General features: G+C 40.5%; 4 protein-coding genes across 5 annotated transcripts; 1 reads left to right on the top strand and 3 right to left on the bottom strand.

Annotated features, from left to right (window-relative positions):
* Nucleotides 1-338: 338 nt before the first annotated feature.
* On the bottom strand, nucleotides 339-4,571 carry LOC111663204 (protein c-Fos-like). The gene is made up of 4 exons (XM_023417308.2): nucleotides 3,142-4,571; nucleotides 2,237-2,464; nucleotides 1,801-1,908; nucleotides 339-1,707 (listed from the first exon to the last, which is right to left on the bottom strand). Exons 1-4 carry the CDS (start codon nucleotides 3,277-3,279, stop codon nucleotides 1,039-1,041), a joined length of 1,143 nt encoding a protein of 380 aa, XP_023273076.1. The 5' UTR covers nucleotides 3,280-4,571; the 3' UTR covers nucleotides 339-1,038.
* A 1,515-nt stretch (nucleotides 4,572-6,086) lies between these two features.
* Nucleotides 6,087-12,659, bottom strand: mlh3 (mutL homolog 3 (E. coli)). 2 transcript variants are annotated; one of them, XM_087176905.1, is made up of 12 exons: nucleotides 9,821-12,659; nucleotides 9,151-9,282; nucleotides 8,994-9,073; nucleotides 8,797-8,901; nucleotides 8,597-8,681; nucleotides 8,438-8,506; nucleotides 8,234-8,342; nucleotides 6,912-7,071; nucleotides 6,783-6,806; nucleotides 6,603-6,681; nucleotides 6,353-6,504; nucleotides 6,087-6,249 (listed from the first exon to the last, which is right to left on the bottom strand). In XM_087176905.1, exons 1-12 carry the CDS (start codon nucleotides 12,414-12,416, stop codon nucleotides 6,178-6,180), a joined length of 3,663 nt encoding a protein of 1,220 aa, XP_087033031.1. In that variant the 5' UTR covers nucleotides 12,417-12,659; the 3' UTR covers nucleotides 6,087-6,177. The 2 variants fall into 2 exon arrangements, with proteins under 2 accessions (XP_087033031.1, XP_023273074.1); XM_023417306.2 differs by lacking the exon at nucleotides 9,151-9,282.
* Nucleotides 12,660-14,075: 1,416 nt separating this feature from the next.
* On the bottom strand, nucleotides 14,076-15,373 carry acyp1 (acylphosphatase 1, erythrocyte (common) type). Its single transcript, XM_023417272.2, has 3 exons — nucleotides 15,275-15,373; nucleotides 14,979-15,066; nucleotides 14,076-14,461 (listed from the first exon to the last, which is right to left on the bottom strand). The coding sequence occupies exons 2-3, from the start codon at nucleotides 15,057-15,059 to the stop codon at nucleotides 14,246-14,248; spliced, it is 297 nt and encodes a 98-aa protein (XP_023273040.1). The 5' UTR covers nucleotides 15,060-15,066; nucleotides 15,275-15,373; the 3' UTR covers nucleotides 14,076-14,245.
* Nucleotides 15,374-16,469: 1,096 nt separating this feature from the next.
* LOC111663132 (uncharacterized) lies at nucleotides 16,470-18,460 on the top strand. The gene has a single exon (XM_087176903.1). It carries the CDS (start codon nucleotides 16,577-16,579, stop codon nucleotides 17,948-17,950), a length of 1,374 nt encoding a protein of 457 aa, XP_087033029.1. The 5' UTR covers nucleotides 16,470-16,576; the 3' UTR covers nucleotides 17,951-18,460.
* The last annotated feature ends 2 nt before the right edge of the window (nucleotides 18,461-18,462 follow it).

Below are 18,462 nucleotides of genomic sequence, written 5' to 3'. Positions count from 1 at the left end.
CAAACACATTATACCACTGATCCACAGTGAACACACAAACAAGGGCCAAATGGATAATACGCAAATATAAAAGACCATTTTACCTGGGTTATATAAAATACTAAAGTTAAGTTTAAGGAATATAGTGCTGTAATTTAATAAAATCATACCTTAAACTCTACCTTGTATATTATACAGATACTGCAAGTTGATTAGTAGAATTATAACCTTATAATTTAATGTACTGGAACAATATATAAATTTAACAACACCGAGCTGCCACTTTCAATATTTTCATCTTGATAAAAAAAAGACAAAAAAAAAAAAGATTTCTCAGAGACAGATTGCAAACACCGGCACCAAACACCACTCTGAATGTAGATTTATTTGTAATTATTCAGCAGCATAGATAAGCAATCAATGCTCATTTTACTTATTTTTAAATTTAACAAATAAGTCAAAATCTGAAAGGTAAAAAAATAAATCATAAGTTACATCTTGATAAGATATATATAATATATAGTATATATATATATGTATACATATATATATATAGTATATAGCACTGGATGTTTTCATGGAAAACTTTCAACATTTTAACAATGAGGTCAAACCACAGTTGATGACATTGAGGTATGCAGGTACTTAACATAGATGTATATGTAAATACAACATTTACAGCAATCAATATACTATTGACACTAAAACACAAAACCATACTGTAACATTAAATTCCACATTACATCTTAGATCTAGGAACAGATCAGATATATATGAGCTTTGAAAATTATTTGGAATTTCTCAGCATGCGTTTTAAAATCAAAACTTACTTCAGTCCCTCCTGTTAAAGTAAAAGCCATGCTTTTAGCTACATCACTCTGTTGGCTATGTATCTGGAGAAAGTTTATATGTTTGTTTAGTCACACACAAGACATTTCATGAATGTATTCCTTGAAGTGTTACGGCATACTGTGGCATATGTTGTTCATATCGTTTCAAAGTCAAGAACCTGCAAACAGAGAAACCAGAGAGATCAGACAGGTAATCTCCCTCTGTACATTATAAGGCTAGGAGAGTTGGAGAGTTGAGGATGTCAACAGATTCGGCTTTGCCCCCTCCACCTTTATGGCTGTCCAATCCCTCTGTGAGACAGTCCAGCTCGGGACACGCAAATGTGAACACAGACAGGTAGCTGCTGCAGGTGGGGGTGGAGGTCACCACAGGAGTGCTGAGAGGCTCCAGGTCGCTCGAAACAGACTTGTACAAGGTCTCCCAGTCCGAGACCCCGAGAGAACTGCTCAGGTCTATGTCTGGCACGGACCGGGCCGTCTCCATGGGGGTTTTCTCTTCCAAACTGGGTAACATACTGTCCAGCAGGCCCTCCTTAATGTCCAGAGAGGGCTCGAGATCGCAGATGTTGATTTCAGCGCTGGCACACAGCAAGATATTGGAGTTCCCAGAGATGGCTGTGGACGGATCGCTGGGGATGTCCATGTCCTGGAGCGAAGGAGCTTCCTGGATGCCATCCTCTGGAAGTCTGTCCTCGTCTGGACTGGGCGGTAGCTCTGGGGATCCCGCGGGCTCCTGGAAAATAGCCTCCAGTTCCTCTGACATTTGGCACACTGGTTTATGTGTAGCAAGGATAAATTCAAGCCTCTCTTTCTCTTTGAGGAGGTTGGCTATTTCCGTCTCCAGGGCTGCTTTCTCCTCCTCCAGCTTGTCTGTCTCCTTCAGAGAGATCGACATCCAAAATCATCCACACGGGAAAACACAACAGTGGGTGCAAATGACAGCTGAGTAAATGCATCACTGTTTACTTACAGTTTGCAGTGTATCTGTGAGTTCCCTCCGTCTGTTGCGACACTTTGCTGCGGCCATTTTATTCCTCTCCCTCCTTATCCTCTTTTTCTCTTCCTCCTCTGGAGACAGCTGGGATGTGAAAGGAATAATTCAGTTACTACCTTGAAGAATCCAGCCATTTCACCTCCTAATCCACTACATCCGCTGCCAATCCACCCTCTGAAAAATGGCAAAAGCATGTTTCACTGCAATGCGTCTAAAAATAGACCATTGTTGCAGACTTGCTGTGACCTGAATATAAATTGACTGCCTGAGGAAGGCACACAGCCAGCACAAGGCACCAGAGGAGCATGCACAATAGCACTGTTGCACACAAGGAATTCAGATTGACATATGTAAATTTACACTGTTGACTATTCTGTCCAATAGCAGGTAGACTTCGTCTGAGCTAACCTACCTGCTCTGTTTTCCCCTTTCTGACAGCATTTTTTCCCTTATTCCCGCCTGCTTTGGGTGTTGCCCTGTGAGAGCTTTGCGGTTCATTGGCTTGCTTGCTACCCAGAGACGGGGAGACAGATGTAATAATTGTAGGCTGGACCATCCACTGGAAATCTGGGGTAGAGGAAATTGCAGTGACTGTTGGAACAAATGGAGTGTCTTGAACGCTCATATCTTGGCAGACATCCTGAAAAAAATGGAAATAAATCAACAATGAGGACTACAATAGAGATTTTTAAAAAAAAGAAAAAAAAATATATATTCCCATGCTATTAGTGCTTTAAAGTGAATCTTATTATGATGACAGTTATCAGTGAAACATACTAATCATATGTTTAGAGTCTAAAACAAAGGGTAGCCTGCATGTGTTATATTTTCTTGAAATATACACGACCAGAAATAGCCTTCTCCAGATCAATATTTGACTTTATCATTGTTTCTGACGTCAACACTGACGCAGAGATGCTGTGGAGTCTCCTGAATGGATTTATTTTTCTCAATGAACCGCTGCATCGACACGCTCACATTTGGTCCCAGGACGTTGGAATCATAACAAGACGACCTACAGTGCAATTCTGTCACATCACCTGCGCTGATCTCTGGTTCAATTATATAATCAAGTATATTATAAAAAATGATGTTGAAAAATTAAAGCGCACCCAGTTAATTAAAATCTTATCAATCAGTTCCACCTCCCCCTCCCCCCACCACCAAGATAAAAAGCATCAGGACACTCAGTCTGTGAATCAAATAAAAAGGGTTGTTATATCTGCTTGTAAACGGGGTGCACCCCCCCCCCCCCCCCCCCCCCCTCCCCCCGCGGGCTGCATGTTGAATATATATGATCAACAAAGCCATTCATACCTTTGCATTGCTCTCCGAGGAGGCGGCGGGAGAGCTCGCCTCTTCTTGCGTCTTCTGGCAGAGTGTCCCGACAGGAGACTCTGTCCGGCAGGTGGGAGAGACTGAATCCATGTCAGGCGTCAGGTTGTTATGATACATCACGAGGGGAAAAAAACCCACAAGTCCTGATCAATGACAAATATGACTCTGGCCTTCCGCTGGGCAGAGCGGCTCGGGTCTTTTCTCCAGGTATATACCTGGTAACTGGACGACTAGAATGCAAGCCCCTCCTTTTATGCTCTGCTAGAATTTTATGAATGAACCAAGACTGTACCATCCGCGGAGGGGGAGGGGGGGTCAGACTGACAGCCACAGAGGCCTACATTTTGGGGTAAAGGAGCATTATTTTGACATCTTTCCTCTGGTGGATTTACTCCACGAATAATATGTAAACGCTTTTCTTAGATCTCGTCACCGCTTCATTGCCGCACGAAAGCCCGACAGCAGTTTTCACTCCCTTTCACAAATATCGGCTTCTAATGAATGCAATGTGGGGTGAGAAACGTGAGCCTATTTATAAATACACGTATGCAACCATTTCCTGGGCGATCAAAATTGGATTTGATGTGATAATTTAATCAAGGGTAAATGATAGGCTACCTTCTTAAGTGATTATGAATAGACAAAAATGATCCAATGTTTTTTTTTTTTTAAATAACAGCTGGTTTCATTGCAAGGCCGACTTGACATATTTTGCACATCCATTTCAAAAATACATTATGTCGACTACAGCTTACATATTAAACCCGCTTAAATTAGCAGTCTCCAAAATGAACTTCTCTTTGTGAAACGCCTCATGAAATAAAAGGCTGGTGTTTTGAAGAGTCTGACAGACATCTCTCAGTGAGCTCAGCACTTCAGGACTGCGTTTTACAAAGATAAGAATCGAGGGCTGTTGGCAGACATAATGAAATGCTGCTGAATTGTTTACTTCGGGAGGTGGTGGTGGTGGTGGTGAAGAGGAGAGGTGAGAGCATCTGGGGGCGGAGAAGTCACGTGACATGACCCGGAACTTGGGCGGGAGGAGGGAGGGGTCACATTTGACAGGAGACGCATCATCCTTCTCTCCCATCACAACACATGAATGTTTTCCTCCGGATGCATGTCGTGTTGGACCCGGTGCTTGCAGCTCTTCAAGAGAACATCCACACAGATGTGCTGGTCACAGGCGAATATGAATTCAGCGAAGAGCCAGGAACTACAACTAATCTGAAGGTAAGTGGACGATCACGCTGCAGCTGTAACATGTGGCTGACTTTATTAGTTTGTTACTATGGGAGAGTTTGTGAATGAAACAATGAGTTTACTGTATTTTCATGCCAAAAATGCGTGATTGAAAAATAACACTTTAGGTCAATACATCCTGCAATAAATACAGCTAGTCATGTAAACACTCCCATCATGTTTCCTTTCATTTAAAAGGGTACAATGAAGCTTTTCTTATTAATTTGATATTTTAGGGGTGGTCAGAGTTAAAATTAATCTGGTCACCAAAAAAGTAAAACCGTTTTGATGGAAGAGTCTAATACCATGTGTCACTTTATTACTTTGTAGCCTTTAAGGTCAGGAAATAAAACACATCATGATATCACTTTTCTAGTCTCATATCAAGATATCAATATAAGGGAGTCCAAGGGATTCACTGAGTTGATAACTGAGATGTTGGGTCTTTCCTCATATCACTGATTCTTTTGGCCACATGTTGTACACAAAGGAGAAGTTTTCATTCACAACAGAAAAAGTTGAATGTTTGCTTTTAGACAGCAGATCCACTCGCTGAATAATAAATAATTCAAAATAGTAAGAAATAAATCATGTTTTTTTTCTCAATTAACTACTTGTGATAAAGGGGAATATTCCAACTCAAATGGACAAACAGTACATAAATTATTAGATTATTTTAAGATGCATAATTGGGGATATCCAAGTGATGGCAAAAGCCTAAATATGTTCTGTCAAATAACTCAATTAGCGGAAGCAAAGAACTATTAAGTGTTAATATTGTTATATCCACTAACACATATTTGAATCCAAGCTATTTCTGATAATTCAATGCATGATGAACTTTGTGACGGCAGGAAGATGATGCAGAGAGATCACAGCATCTAAACAGGTTTGATAAATATGACTGTTGCAACCTCTTTGACCGATTGAAAAAAGAGGAGAAACTGACCCCCCCTTGAGGCGAAGATAAGACATTTTGAGTACCTGTCGAAGTCCATCGCAAATAACTTTAACTACTTAAGGAAACAAGGGACAGAGATGCAAGACACAAATGCTAAATGGATAGAGCAAATTGCCCTTGGGGCAGAAAACTGCAACTGCACTGTTTTCTATGGATTTAAATTTATTTATTTTTTGGCCACATCCCAGTGTGTCATGTGTAGCAGGCGTTGTCTTTAACAACAGAAAAAAATCACCTGTTGTTTGGGGTGGGGCCAGAAAAAGGGTTTGAACTCAGTTTCCTCCAGTGCTTGTTGCCTCCGAAACTATCAAGTTAACTGAGCAGTTTAAAAAAAGGTTGACAGTTTTAACACTATTTGGCCACCATTTCCTTAAACAGGTTCCACCAATGCATGATTGCTGCTCTTCAGCATCATCTCCATGTGCTGTTTTTAATTGCACTGGCTGTGTGGCAGGTTTTTATTTTATTTAAGAGATTCTTCAAGGCAAGGACGTGTTTTCAAGCACAACCTGAGGGATACAGCTTGATCAAGTGCACTCCAAGTTTTGGAATATTTACGTGGTCACTACAATGGGCCTTTTTCTACTTTTCTGATGATGCATCACGTTTCATCAATGTCAATTTAACATTGATTTTAGTATTTAATCTTTCTGTGTGCTTGGTGATGTAACGGGTGATGTCCCTCATATGTAAAAACTAAATGTTATTAATTTATGACATGTTTAATAAAGAGTTTTTTTTTAATGGATTAGAATTCATTTTGTTGACAATTTAAATTTAATTTAGACATTTAACATAAAACAGACACCCACTTATCTATTTCCATATAGTTCCCAAGCTTTATGCATTCTTCTCAGCTTTTGGAGGTTGGGTTTCTGTAATTCCTGCAGAGACAAGAATGCTTAGTCACCACCAGATTGCTCTGCTGTGAGATGCCTTGAATACTACATTTAATCCAAGGTTCAGTGTGCTACTCCATTCTAGTACCTTCTGGTCTTTGTCCAAATGCAGGATGTCTACAAGGGGAGCAATGGAAGGACGACCATGGGCACACTGGAAGGGCAGCTGGCAGGAGGATAAGGATGCTACCAAGCTGTGGCATTCATCTCTGCTCAGGCTGTCATTGAATTTGATGGCACCTGTTTAATAAGTACACGTATACAAATAAGCATAAAGATTTTGGGCTCATCACTGCAGAAAAAAAAAAAACTGAAGGAGAGAAGTAATGTCATTTTACCGTGACATGCTAGGGAGGCAAGCACTTTCAGCACAGTGAGAGGCAAAGTTCCTCTCACTCTACCAGTTGAGCGGAGTAACTGAAACAATAAGAGAAACAATACATTTGAACCTTTATCGAATTGTAAGACCCTTTCTACGCCACAAAGATTTGGAGATAGAAAGACACTTGCAAGCTTACCTCAATCTGCTCTCGTAGATACTCCTGATGTGAGATAAAGCAAAGTGGTAAACTTAACTGTAAAAACATAATTTAGCTAATTGCGTGATGTAGTTAATGATCTCCATACTGAGGTTTCACAAGTCTTACCTCAACTATAGGCTTGATAACAGATGGTCTCCCTCGCCTTAGCTCATTGCTCTCCTTTTCCATGAAGCACAATGGTACCTTCCCCACAAATACCTGTGGATCTGCTGCCTGTGAGAACTTCACTTCCAGGCCCAATTTCCGTAAATCTGCCTGACAAGACCTGTTCGAGGAAGGGTACACAGTTTTTTGAAAATACAAGAAACATTGTTATACATTATATGCAGTGTTATAATGTCTGTGATATTAGACAAATGGGTTGGGGAAAAAATAGCTTAACTGCTGTATTCACTATAGTCATGGAATTAAACAGTTTGACATAAATCAAAGAGATGTGCTCATGTTTCAGCGATACAAAGCAACGTCACACAGCAATGGTGAATGGTGGTTTAACACATTTACAGATTACAGAATACAGCTTCTGGCAGTTACAGAACCATCAGCCTCCAGTCCAAATCAGACAGATGGCATGACTACCCAGAACTGCAATTTAGGCTGTTTCCGTCCAGAGGTAATGCTGACGTGATTTTTTTGACGACGCTGAGTATAAGAAAAATACAGTCCACAAAAGCAACCTGTGTACTTCAGTGTAATGGGTTTAATAGATTTAACTGAGGCCTTTTACACTGTATCTTGCAGGAAATTTGACATACACCATTAATACGGGCTGCCCAGACAAGAACATTGGAGCACTGACATTACTTAATGATGACATGTGACCCAAAGTGCTACGCAACATCCCAGAGTTAACACAGGGTTGAAATGAGGCTGTGTCACTGCACCCACCCCCCTTTTGTCATCTTTATTACTACCATCCTTCACCTCATTGCTAAAATCTGCTGCTGGGTGTCTCAGGCTGTTAAACCTCAACCAGTTTAAGTCCAGCTGCAGAGTATGTAATTCATCAAGCAATGACATCATCATCACGGCAAAGTAAAAAAAACCCTGTGTATTCTAAACACCTTTACTAACGCATACAGGCCAATACAGAAGACACAGGTTATGCTTCAGCTATTGTATGACTAACGACATGATAGAGCCTAAAAAAACAAAAAACTAAGTAAATAATGTAACTAATGTACTAAATTGGCAATATTCTGTCCTGAAAATCAGATGCTGACTTAGAGATTTATCCTCACCGGAGTTGGAAGTTCACAACTGTAATGGACAGGCCACTGAGAGTGGCTTCCATGTTGAATAAGTATTGATTGAACTGTCTTATGATATACTTTGAAAAACTTTATACTCTCAATATACTGTATCAGCCTTTACGTCAGTCCACTGGTGATGCTGTTGTACTGTACATATACAGTAGATAAACACACCTAAGCAGCCTTAGCTCCTCTTCTGTTACACTGATCTCAAGAGGTGGCAAGATGGTTGAGGAACACAGACGTCTCTCCCCTGATGCATCTGGGTCTTCCTCATAGGAATCTGTAACAGCACATACAGTTGAGACAGTAGCATCGCATCAATACCATTATTCATTTAACGTCTAATTCTCAAAATGAATACTGTGCAGTTTTTACCTGCAACTAAATTCTCGAGCCGAACTCTCTCGTGTGCAGCGTGTTGATCCACCAGCACCAGAAGATTTCCTGCAGTTTCAATACGCACACAAATATTCAAATACATGAGATGTTGGCAAAACAACAAATGACAGTGAACAGTGAAGTTCCTGGCTATACCTTCAGTTTCAGTGTGTGCTGCAGGTTCTTCGTCTCTTGTATCGATTAGACATGCAAGAAATTTCTTATCCACTTGATGAATAACCTGTAAGGTAATTAAATAGCAATTACGTTATAACATCAATGGAGACGAAATGGTTGAAGCATTGTAAAGAACATTTTTTCAGAATATTCAAAAGGAAGCCAAAAGAGAAATGTGCCTTCATTGTGTGAATCATGGCCTTAGAAAAGCGGTATGGAAACAGGATGTTATGGATCTTTACAGCCAGTCCATCAGCTTGCCCATTTGATATGTCCACACCAACCTGTAGGTAAAATTCATAATGAATCATTAAATTATTTTTAAAAAAACCAAAGGCTCACAAATGCCCTCTAATACAAAGAAAACATTATTTACCATAGGAGGTTGGACAAACACAGGATTTTTCCATTTCGAGTACAATGAAGAAAGTGAATTGGAGCTCTCACCACCATCATCTGTGAGGGCAGACAAGAGTACATGTAAACACAAACAAGCTGGTGATGATTTTGTACAGTGTGTGTTAGGTCTTTACAGTCTACAATCTGATCTGTCTGTGAGGTACCTCTGTCATCAAGCCCTGAACTAATCACTCTCTCTGTCCTGGATCTAGGCAGGAAGGGCAACACTAGATCCACCTGAAATGGGTAACACCTGTATTCCATCCCTACATGAGCATGAAATTAAACATGGGCATTATGGCTAACACTTGATCCACATGACTGTTTATCCATTTTCTCGGGTTAATCAATCACTGTGAAGGTTTTCATTCTTATTGATGACTAGTAATTCCATGTCAAATCAACAGATTTTATAAAGTTTTCCCAGGTGGCCATCATGGGATGGTCTGTGACTAGCTTCAAACTTCACATGACTAAGGCCATTGTACCCAATAATGAGTGCGCAAAATTTCTGCCCCATATCTCCTTTAGTTTCTGAGATATAAAAAGGGGTTTTGGCCCTATTAAACATGTGTTGCTAAAAAAGTTCCATAAGTCATTCGACTATTCATGCTACATGCTTGACATTTTCAGGGACTGTTCTATGCTATTTGATGTCTTTAACTTATAAAATGGTTGGCCTACAGTCGAATATTTCCCGAGTCCCCAGAAGGCCAGTCGGGAGGTTTCTGTTGATTTGACATGGAATGATTCGACTACTATTTCCTGGTACTATTATGTCAATAAATATGTCTACTAGCGTACCTGTTTCAGAGATGACACTAACTGCCATATTGGTGACATCAGATGTACAGCGCACATGTGTTTCTTCGGTGGATGGATCCTCATATTTGCTAAGCCCGGTCACTCTGTTGATGTAAACATTCTTTCCCACTGATGTATCGTAGTGATGAAGCCAGTCACCTGATGTTGAATCCCCTTCGTTCTCACACAATTGAGGGTTTGCATTGCTACATGAGACTGGCTCAGGGTTCAGTGCAGTGTCACAGGGATTCTCATTGTTGTTTCTGTCTTGGATATCATTACCACTGCTGAGACAGCTATTGTCCTCTGAGGTAGTACTGGAAAAGTGCGGTAACACCTTTGAAGCTTCTGTCCTGTGCTGTTTCAAATGACAGAGTTTAGCAGCCAAAGATTTTTTGCCTTTATTCTGAGCTGAGACTGGTTTTAGTTTAGTGAAAACTGAGAGGGTTGCTGGGCTTCGGAGGCTGCTCTGTGTCTCCTTTTTTTGTGGCTGTGTAAGATCAACATCTTGCTGATCTTTTTGACAAACTGACAAATTCTGGGGATTCGAAATAAGGCCTGTGTTTGCCTGTGGAAGCCTAGCATTGTTCTGTAAATGAGTCTCCAAAGAGGGTAATTTTATTTCATCACATTTACCAAATACTTTTCTAAAGTTGTCAAGAGATCCAGATTCTTTGGGTAAAGAAAACCTTTGACAGGATACATATCTGGGAATCTTTGACGGAACAATAGGATCAAAGTCTTCGCAATGTTTCCGACAAGATCTGTCATGGCTTGCATCCAGTGAAATTTTGCGCTTTGATGCAAAGGATCTCTTATCACCTTTCTGTGCTAGGTTTTGCTGCTGAAATACTGACTTGTTGATTTGGGACAGGTCATGAGTGTGCAGGCTTTGATGAATGAATGGATCAGACAGACTGATCTTTCTGTTACTTATCAATGTCCGTCTGTGTCCTCCTGGACCCTGACAGTCAGGTAATAATTGCTCGATACTGTATAAATCAGGATGAATTTGTTGAGTGATGCAGTCTGGTAAAGTCACATTGCTGGTTGAGGTAGAACTAATCAATATGTCTCTTTCATTTGAAAGCTGTGAGTGACTTGACAGGCATAAAAATTGAGAGCCTTCCCCAGCTTTACTGAATGTTGGCTCCTCTACTTCAATTCTGTTATCATCAGATGCAAGTTCCAGTTGAGCCAGATCACATCGTGGCTCATCTCTACATTCTTCAGATATGCATCCTTCACTTTGTATCTTTTCCATGTCACTTGTGGGTATCTGTTCAGCTTCAGTTTCTTCACATTCCATCAGACCAGACTCCTGGCATACACCATCCTCAGAAATATCTCTGCGCTTACGATGAACAGATTCAGATGCCAGTTTCATTCCGACACTGCAATCTAGTGTGAAAGCACTCCTAGTTGCTTGGCCACCTTCACCACTGTTGTTCCCCTCTTGGTCCATATTGTCAGTGCCAAACAGTTCAGGAGACACACAGTCCAAGTCTTCTTGAGAAAGCACAGCCACCAAGTTCTCCTTTCTCAGGAAAGCTTTCACTGCCTCTTCAATGCACAGCAAAATGCCATCCCAGTCTTTGAACTCTATTAGAGTTTTGGCAGGCTCAAGACAGATGTCATACTCAGAGTAAGAGCATTTGATGTTGATGATATATACTCCATGCAGGTCTTGGTTTCGTTTGTGCTTTGGACTCCTGATGGCAGACTGCCCATCTGGACTGTCATTTTTCTGATTTGAACTGCTCAGTCTACGTAGGAGAAAACTCAACAGCTTGTGTATCTGTGTTTTCAGCAGCAGTCTATCATTTACATACAGGAACTGTAAACTGTTGTTGTAGTGGCCCTCTCTGCCAATGTAACCCGTCACTTCAAACTGTCCATGTGTGTAGCAAATTTCTCCCAGTTTCTGTGCTCGCCCAAGGCTGTGTATCTGAACAAACCTGTGGTAAGTGTTTTTGGCTTTGGGAAGCTGCACCGTCATGACTCCCGTGCAGTCATTCTTGAGGGTGAAAGACACAGAGGGATGCATCAGGGAAATAGCCTCCACTCTGTGTCTGATCCTCTCACCCTCCAGGACAGCATCCATCCTCTTCCTCCGGACTGGCATGTTGTGGAAGAAGTTACAAATGACAATAGTTGTCCCTGCAGACGGTCGAGCAGTCTCTGCTTCGAAGACATCCAAACCTTTGGCGTTCTTGAACATTTTCACGTTTGTTTTCACGGATGATCTGGTTCGGGATGTGATTTCAACAAGTGCGGCCAAAGAAACTATACTCGCCAAGGCTTCTCCCCTAAAGCCATACCACCTGAGGTTGTCCAGGTTTTCAAGAGAGTTGCACTTGCTTGTGTGGTATCTGTTTCCCACACACTCCATATCCTCAACGCTCATCCCAGCGCCGTTGTCGATTACCTGAACTTTGAACGCCTCCATGTCCATCCTGACTCCGACACAGGTCGCTCCGGCATCGATGCTGTTCAGGATGAGCTCCTCTACGCACTGTTGAAGGGAGGGGATGGCGACACCGGAGCGAAGTTTCCCCTGAACCTCTTTGGGCAAACACTTAATCATGGTGTTCATTAAATTCAGTTGGTATGTTTATTCTCTTCCCTGTCCTGACCGAGCAATACAAGCAATAACATAACTAGACCGTTGCTGCCTAACGTCCAGAGACATTAGCTTAACGCTAGCTAGTTCCACGAGTTCCAACGATAACTTTTTGACCGTGACATATTCAAAATACTTCTGGTTTCAAAAATCATTAAAATCAACAATAAAACGGACTAAAACCTGACTAAAATCAACACACCTAGCTACTGTTTACAGTCAACGAAAAACAAAGACATGAACGTAAGAGCTAACATTTGACGCTGACAGCGCCATCTTCTGGTGTGAAGGACCTCGTCCTTCTTTTTCTTTGGATCAATGGAAAGTTGCAACCAGCTTGTAATTTGCATACCGCCACCTACTGTACGAAGTGTGTTATCTCGTGTTTATAGACTGACACAACGTTGCATTTTAATAACTGCCATTTTATTATCCTTGTATTTTCAAGTTTAAGTTTATGTACAAGTAAAATTTCACCTGATTCCTGGAGCCTAGCAAGTTTTCTCTTATTCATTCTTATGAATCTCTCCATTCATGACCCATCTTACATTTTGTGTGTAGTTTTATTCCTATGAATGAAGTCAAATTTTCTCTATTCAAATTTCTCATTAAGAAGTGTATAGATGTTAATTTTGTATGTTAGTCTTAGTCTCGTGAATACCACTTTTTAATTTCTTTGTTGCACCCTTTGTAAGTGTAGCTATAACTAGTGGGTAGTGTAGTGTAACTATCAACCTGAAGGTACTTGACACAGCGGTTAGTTTGACTTTGTAATAGTAGGAAAAGCACAGGTGTTACTAATAACACTAACAATGGTTCTGTTGTATTTAAGTGCGCCAGTAAGACAAAACAGCGTGACGGTGAGCCAGCATGCATACTACAGGAACATGATGCTGAAGCAGTTAGTTCATTTTATCATGTACACCTGTGACTTTTTTGGGGAAAAAAGGTCTATTAAGGCAGCAAACAAATCAGTCAACACACCTGGTATTTATTAGCTGTTCCTATAATCTCTGCTCCTCATGATAGTTTTAAAGTAAAACCAAAAGTCTGTAACTGCAAATATGCCTCTGTGTTTTCTTTTGGAGTAACTCAGTTCAAGTCTATGACAGCTTTGTGATTCCTGCACTGACATGACTATTTAAAATGTCTTTTGAAAATATGCTACTAAGAAGCTGGACTAATCCTGCAGTTTATTTTGGTACTTGATCTTAATGAGTATTTCCCCAATGGATCAATTTAAAACAAATTGAGGATTAATACATTCTACATCGTTGTCAGTGTTTGCCCACAGTCGTCTGCAGAGCTCAGTCCTTGCCAACGGAGGGCAGCAGCATTCTGTTGAGTATTAAGTCGTTCTTCTGGCTCCCCTCAGTCTCGTTCAGTTTTTATGGAGCCCGATGAAGACAGTCGTGACCGATTTCAAGGTCATATCATTGCCTGTTTTCTCAGCAGGATTTTTGCGGGGCTATGGTTTGTTTGCAAATGTACCATTCTAACACACTTACAGTCTTTGCTAACTCATGTGGTCACCTCTTATGACGGCACTGCTGATTTGGCCTTTTAAAATTAAACTCATCAAATAACCCCTTATTGTTGTTACTACAAAAAATATTCAAACATGGAGCCCACTGAGAGAGATTTTCCATTTATTAATGTAATAACATGTGTTGTACATGTTAAGGAGACCTAACTTACACACACATTTTCAACTCATGTGTTGCCTTCCTAAAAAGGAAAATACTAAATAAATAACACATCTGCTTTAAAGTTTATTTTACAGGCACAATATATGGGTTCACTTATTTTACTATGTTAAAAGATGAGTGTTCTAGGCTGTCAACTATTTTCTCATTCTTGAACTCCGCCTTGGTTATTTGAGACTTGGGGCTCCCAGTGGATTTCAACCATTCTTGCATTTCTTTCACCTTGTTGCGTGGCCCTTGTAGCTGCCCCAGAACAGTTCCTGCGCCTGTGTTTTGGACCCATCCAACCAGGCCAAGCTTCTTCCCCTCTGCCTGGAAAATGACACAGATGGTTATGATGGAGAACATGGGTAGGATGGGATAGATGTGATTTCATACAAGTAAGAAAAAAGCTGTGCATAAATTATTGAGTAGTAGTTAAGAGTCACATCTCATGGAACAATTGGACAGGCTATTTATTGTTGCCTAATAGGAGTGGGCAGATCAGTCCCCAAAGTATGAATACTACCAATATAATGTTTGGCCATTCATCGGGTAGTAGCCTGTGAATGATGTATTCATCTCATAAATTATGGCCCATTCTTTCTGGCCTTGGTATTATTTGATATCGAATCGGTTTCCCCAGCAAAACATATATTACATAGTAGAAATAAATCTCGACTCAAGGGCAACTTATTAGCTTTTTCAAAAGCTTTCAACTGCTCATCACTGTCTTCATCAGTAAGAATATACTTTGCTGATGGAAACGTTTGAACAAGCCAGATAAGAGGACCTTGGGTTTTTTGTCAAGGCCAGACTGTGTTCATGAAGGCAAGCTCGTCAAACTTACTTGAGTGTATTTCCGAAAAAATACACCCTGGACTCTGCCAAAAATTTCATAATCCACTGAAATTAAGTCTTCATTGGACATAGTGGACCTAGAAAAACAGAAATAAGACAGTACTTCAGTGCTGTGTGTTGTGTGTAAGGAACCCAGCATCATGCAGGTGCTACATTACAGCTACAAGCTATGCTAACACTAATTCATTTGTATTCAAACGATTTGCAAGCTAGATAATTCGTAGGTTTAGCTTCATATTTAGACTGTATGAATATGAAATAGCTCGCTATCTGTAAGATAATCACCTGAATATCGTTGGAAATCTGTAAGATGACCATCCAGTTCCAACAGACCTCCGTTTGAAAACATACGGGACTCTGCTTCAGGAAGTGATGTTTAGCGGTCCAATCAGGAAACACCCGAGACACTTGGTCTCTAGGCAACGAGTGTAAACTTGGGATAAAGGAGTCCAAACAGTTATTTCGGGTGCTCTCCGATTTTCATCTAAACGCAGTGTTACATTGAATTCAGACGACTCACAACTGAAAGAAAATTTTGTTTTAAATCTGTTAGGAGATTTTAGGAAAATTTGTCAATTACAACTGGAGTACATACACTGGTAAGTAGAAAGTAGCTCGCTAAAAAAAATTTCCCGATATTGACCACTTTCATTTGGGTAGCAACTGTTATGCAAAGAAATCAAGATATCCCATAAAAGCAATGTTTTGTTAAAGTGTTGTATTAGAGAGGTTTCTAACTACTTTCCCTTTTTTTATTTATGCTGTTCATGAAATGAGACATCTACAGACTTGATAAAAAAAAAATCCAATCAAGATCCACTTGCTTGTTCTAGTTTCCACCGTACCACATTGTCTTCTACAGCAAATGAACTAATTTGTCATTGAACTGCAGATATTTGGAGTCTCCATTACTTTGAGCATTTCTAGTCCATGTTGGTTTAAAAGGTGAACAGTGACAGCTCATTCTTGACTCTTTAAACAAGTGTTAACCAAACAATTTCCACTCAAGGTCAAATTATTTGCATGTTCTTGAGTCCTTTTGAGTCTATCACAGTCTTCTTCATCGGCAAGCTTAAGCTATTTTTAAGCAGACATAGACAAAAAGTTCCAAAAGTGATCAGTGCTCAATTTAGCAATCGTCTTCTGCTAATAAAGATTGTGTCAATTGTCAATTGTTGTTTTCAAGGCCAAGAATGAAAGGTCAAGTTGTACCTAAGCGCCTGTGCAATGAACTGTCTATTTGTATCACCTGCTTTCACAGTTTGTATGTTACGGGATTGCTTTTTCTGTATTTGCTCTTACCTGATTTTTTTGACTAGAGACTGATTACACTGACAGAACTGCTTGGGTAACTTGAGACTGACTTGGGTCGCATGCGCTCTTATTTGATACAAATACTCACATACTTGAGTTCTATACTTTTTTCTATTTTAACCTTGCTCTATTTTCCTGCTTGTTTTTTTTCCTAGAAATTATACAAGAAAAAACCTTCAGTGGCTGATGTGGTGGGCTAAGCTGTCTTTTTGCAAAGATCTATGAACCAACAGATCCATCTAAAAGAAATTACCTTCTACAACAATTGAAGTCATGAGTACATACACGAGAAGAAGTCTCAGTCCTCATGGGCAGCATGATATTCCAGGACAAAGACAAGGAAATGTCTACACTCAAGTTCAACATGGCAGGAGAGCAGATGGAGTAGGCCGCCCATTTCCAAACAAGCCTGTTAGCCACAGAAGACCTGTCAACCCCAGGACACAAGACTCACTTGATCTGTATGATTTTGAAAAAATCACTATTACAAAACAACAAAGAGGCTCTTTCTTGCCCCAAGAACATAATTTAAATGACATCAGAAAGACCACTGGATCCCAGCATACAACAAAAGACTCACACGGTTTGCCCAGCGGAGAACTACAGATGGCCAGAGCAATTCATGCAAAAGAACTAATGCTACAGGAGAAGCTATGGAGGGTTGAGGAAGTAATAAGACAAAAGATCCAGAGGGATCGTGTCGCAGTTGCTGCAGGTAATGATGAGATGACAAGTGAGAAGGAGATGCATGATGGGGGACAAGCAGAGAGGGGAAAAGCTCACACAAAAACCAAGCTGTCTGAGCAGCACAGAAGAGAAGCACTGAGAAACGGAGAAATATTGATGCAGGAAAGAAGGAAGGAGGATGTTAAACAACTTAGGAGGAAGCAAGATCAGAGGAATGAGGACAGAATGAAAAAAGCACATGAAGAAGAGGGGGCCAGATGGAAAAGAAGGGAAATAGAAGCTGCAGAGTGTCCCCAGTCAAAACGACCTGGAAATAAAGGGAGTCTTAACAATACAGTAAATAAGAAAAAAGTGAGTGGAGAGCTGAACAAATTGAGATGGGAAAATGTGACAGAGCATATCAGAGGAAAAGGGGATGAAAAAGATCAATACATTAGGGGAAAAGCAGGTGTGGGGCCACAGGATGGACTAGAGGAAGCAAAAGAAAGAGAACAATATAAGAATTCTATAAGCAACATAGGTTGGCCAAAAGAGAAGAAATATATGGAAAGAATATATAAGGACATGCGCTGTTCATATGATGAACAAGACATACCTCAAATAACTCAAGAGAAACTTGCTCATAGACTGGCAACAGAAACCCACAGAGGTGCAGAACGTAAAATATCTTGGGAATCGACTCTCCCACCAGTTTCTAGTCCCCGTCATTTCAGCAGACCGCACAAAGAGAAGCTGGGACTCATGAACAGTACAGACACCAACTTCCAGCTACTTCCTTGCACAATCTGCAACAGAAAGTTTAAAAGTGACAGGTTAGAAAAACATGTCCATATCTGTAAAAAGGTGAGCCGATCACATCGTCAAGTCTTCAACTCCTATGTTAATAGGACCAAAGGATCTGCCATTGAGGAGTTCTGGAAAACTCACAGCAGAAGCAAAACTCCAGAGGTAGGCCAGTAAGATTTTTACCTCTTTAAAGAGCCACCTTACCAATTCATCATGACAACATGGTGACGGGTAGTGATATCATCAGGATTATCTTTGGCATTGAGAATACAAATTGATAATGGAGCCTGCATTACAAGTTGGGTGTATAGAGTTTGAACGCCATCTGCAAGGAGACTAATGAAAAGATCCTCCTGGTTGCATTATGGGATCATTTGGATTCAGTTGCTGTTTTTTTTTCTTCCATTACCCAACTTTAAGGGAATTTAATGCTCAATCGATTATTTTCAGTGAGTATTACTGTCTTTCATTGGTATTTGATGTCTTTTAATCAGGTGTTACAGGAAAAGAGCAAAAGACAGAACCACAAAGCATACGCGAAGGGTCAACTCCCAGCTGGATCTTCACGGCAAAAATGATCCAAGTGAGCCGACATGAACAGACTCAGATGCTTTGGTCCTGGACCAGTTGAACAACAAATCCTCATGTATCAGCACATTAAATCATCCATCTTGTTATTGTCAATC

Source organism: Seriola lalandi, unplaced genomic scaffold, assembly GCF_002814215.2.
Source record: "Seriola lalandi dorsalis isolate HSWRI2012SDOR001 ecotype SW California unplaced genomic scaffold, Sedor1 jcf7180002054573, whole genome shotgun sequence".
Lineage (NCBI taxonomy): Eukaryota > Metazoa > Chordata > Actinopteri > Carangiformes > Carangidae > Seriola > Seriola lalandi.
The sequence above is the reverse complement of the archived record's forward strand: the minus strand, read 5'-3'. Positions and strand labels throughout refer to the sequence as shown.